A 3269-nucleotide genomic window follows, 5' to 3' on the forward strand; every position below is an offset into this window, starting at 1 on the left:
CACTTTGGTTTATCAACCAGCTGGTTTAATAGCCCCAAACGCCATCGAGAGATGCTACGTGCAAAATGTTAGCTTTTAGTGGATCAGAAATTCTAATGTAATCTTTATTTATTCAAATGATAAATTAATAAGAATAGTAGTACGTTTGAAATTGTTATTAAATATGTATAATTTAATTATTCAAAAAAAATAGTACAGATATTAATGCATAATGTTTGTATGATGATCGCACTGGTTAAGTGTCGACGGCTCATAACGATTCCTACAAGATCTTAAAGTATTTATAGTTATAAACAAAGAGGTTCCTTGTTCGGAAAGGGTTCGGTATTTTATATTTCAAGTCAATGTTATGTTTTTATTACTACTCTTTTTTTAGGTAAACATTTAAACAATTTATTTATAATAATCTAAATGCATTGTTACCGCGGAGTGGTGTGAGATCTTCAATTACACTGATCACTAGTTTTGTTCTCTCTTTTCAGTTAAGGTTTCTTCTACAGAAAGCTTCCAGGACATTCTGCGTACCCATTATCACCATGGTAATGTTGATTATTTAGGAAGTCATTGTAAACCTTGATGGATGTACTAAATTTCATAGATAATAATAATCGGGAGAAGAGGGAAACAGCATAGAGAAATAAGTTGAAGAGAATATCATTTATTGAAGGGAAAAATGAGGCAATAAATAGAGAAGGTATTTACACAATCTTAAAGAAGAAGATGAGAAGAGAGGAAAAGCAATGAATGGTCATTCATCGCGGAGAATCAACGATGAATGATCATTCATGGTGAAAAGTATTTTTTTGAATCAGTTCGAAAGGCGATGTGAAAAAGTTTTTAGACTGCGTAGTGAACGATTGGGCTGTCGTAGGATACGTGGGCGACAGCGGGGGCAGCGGAGTAAGCGACTCCGAGGAGACCGTGAGCAGCGACGGCTGGAGCGGCGTAAGCCCTGGCGGCATAAGCTGGAGCGGCGTAAGCTGGAGCGGCGAGAGCTGGAGCATAGGCCTTGGCAACGACTGGAGCGGCGGCGTAGGTGGCGACGGCTGGAGCGTATGCTCTTGCGGCGTAAGCTGGAGCGTAAGCGGCGGGGGCGAGGGTCCTCACTCCGGGGTTGGAAACCCTGACGTCGGACTTGGTGACGCTGCTGTATGGGGTGTCGATGGTCTTGCTGTAGGTGGACACCTGGCCGAGGTTACCGTAGCTCCTCAGGATGTTGGAGGACTGGGAGGTGATGGCAGCTGGGGCGACGGCGGCGTGTCCATAGGCAGCATAGGCGGGGGCGGCGTAGGCGGGGGCGGCGTAGGTGGTGGCCAGGGGGGCTCCCAGGTAGCCGGCGTTGGCGCAGGCGACTGCGGCGGCGAGGATCAAGAACTAGAGAAGGAAGTGAATCAGAAAAACACACAAAAGAAAAAAAAACTAATGCACTATTAGAAGCAATTCACCTGTAGCCTATAAAGAGAATTTATAGTAAATAAAAGCAACACTTAAAAGGTTATCTTATACAAAACATTATATAAGGCATTAAAATATTATAATAATAATCAGTGTTAACGCAATCCTCCCATCTACGTTTCGGTCTACCCCTCGGACGTTTACCTATTTCATTGGCAGATAAGTGATCAAATTAATCACTGCATGAGATTACAAAAAATTTAGGAACACATCTATGCTACTGGTGATAAAAACAAATGACTACAGCAGAGAACCAAATATAATTTTCTAAAATAATTAAGAAGCATTTGAATTAAAATAATCCATTAAATTCACCTAATTGGCTTCCTCACACTTAATTAATTCGATGGTTCTTTCACTTATTAATGTCGCTTTGTGGTCAGATTTGAAAATATATTTATGCATTGTAAACTTTACGCTTCATTTGCAAACTGGAAATTATTTGTCTTATTTTAAAGTACAAGCCAAAACTTGTGACATTCACTTCTTATAAGAATTTACGATGGTTAATATATTAACAAAAGAGATAGTAAATAAAAAAATACAAATTATTACGTGGTTTTATAAGATAGTTGAAGTTAAAATGCTTTAATTAAATTGTAAACATATTTAATTATATTCTGAACGATTTTTAAAAACTATAAACTATATGAAAATATCCAAAACACTTGTATGGAAGACACGTGAGCACTAAACCGTTGACAATCCGATGAATGGACTTATTGAGACCATTGCTGTGGTAGACTTGTTGACTTACCTTGTACATGTTTGCTGTTGTTGGTACTGGGTTACAGTCTGGCCTCTGCAGAGCCAGCAAGCTCTTTTATACTAATGCAAGGGCTGGTTTCCTTTCACTGGGTGGGGTCGTCCTCGCTCGGCCCGTGTGCAACCCCTCCTCAGGCACTCGAGTGCAGTATTGCATTTAATGTAATCTATAAGACACTTTAAATATTGAATTTTATACTCAAATTATCATATATAAATGTATAGAATCACTTTAAAAAAATAAATAATAATAATTATCACTAAATAAGAAATTTTATTTTATACATATAAATAATTATGTAAAAGATACATATAATTCAAATTAGGAAGAAGATGGGCAGGGTTGGGGTCAAAAGAGTAACAAAAATAGTTTGCTTCAAATTAGTTTAATAGATGAAAAGTCTCTGAAGCTGTCCACTTGAACAGCCCTGATGAAGCTCTAAAGTGGGACGAAACGTCGGAAAATAAATCGTGAACTAATTTTGTTTCTCTTTTGACGCAAAACTGACCATCTTCTTCATATTTTTCTTTTATGTGTTTTAATTTATTTATTCTCTTAACTTTATTATTGGAGTTCTATCAATGGGTAGATTCTCCACATGTTTGTATCATGTCACTATCTCACCTACAGCAAATTTACTTGTTGTATATATGTTATACAGTTGTAAATAACAATAAATAAATTATTTAAAAAAAAACACTTATTTATTCATTAAATTATTTCTTTTAACTATTTGTTTTGTTTTTTTAATTTCTATATTAGTTTTTTGTTTTGTTTTTTAAATTATTATTTATTTGTTTTTCTTTAAACTGATCTACTGATGTGACTATTATGTCTTTGATTGGAGAAGTTTGTCGGGGAGTGCGGTCAGCAGAGAACAACATAAATAAACAAAACCATATTTATTTATTTTATGCCGACGTTTCGACCTGAGTTTTAGGTCTTCATCAGGGCTATAGAACAAAAGAGATAGCAACAACAATTCACCACTTCACAACTTATCAATTTTTTATCATTTATGATTTAATTCTATATTTTTTATAATTCT

At 36.0% G+C, this 3269-nt stretch overlaps 1 protein-coding gene across 1 annotated transcript; it reads right to left on the bottom strand.

The window, feature by feature from the left end:
• Positions 1 to 642: 642 nt before the first annotated feature.
• On the bottom strand, positions 643 to 2254 carry LOC106678248 (cuticle protein 76-like). Its single transcript, XM_014416663.1, has 2 exons — positions 2213 to 2254; positions 643 to 1374 (listed from the first exon to the last, which is right to left on the bottom strand). Exons 1-2 carry the CDS (start codon positions 2219 to 2221, stop codon positions 838 to 840), a joined length of 546 nt encoding a protein of 181 aa, XP_014272149.1. The 5' UTR covers positions 2222 to 2254; the 3' UTR covers positions 643 to 837.
• Between the last annotated feature and the right edge of the window lie 1015 nt (positions 2255 to 3269).

Source organism: Halyomorpha halys, unplaced genomic scaffold, assembly GCF_000696795.3.
Source record: "Halyomorpha halys isolate HHAL.00 unplaced genomic scaffold, Hhal_1.1 Scaffold131.1, whole genome shotgun sequence".
Taxonomy (NCBI): domain Eukaryota; kingdom Metazoa; phylum Arthropoda; class Insecta; order Hemiptera; family Pentatomidae; genus Halyomorpha; species Halyomorpha halys.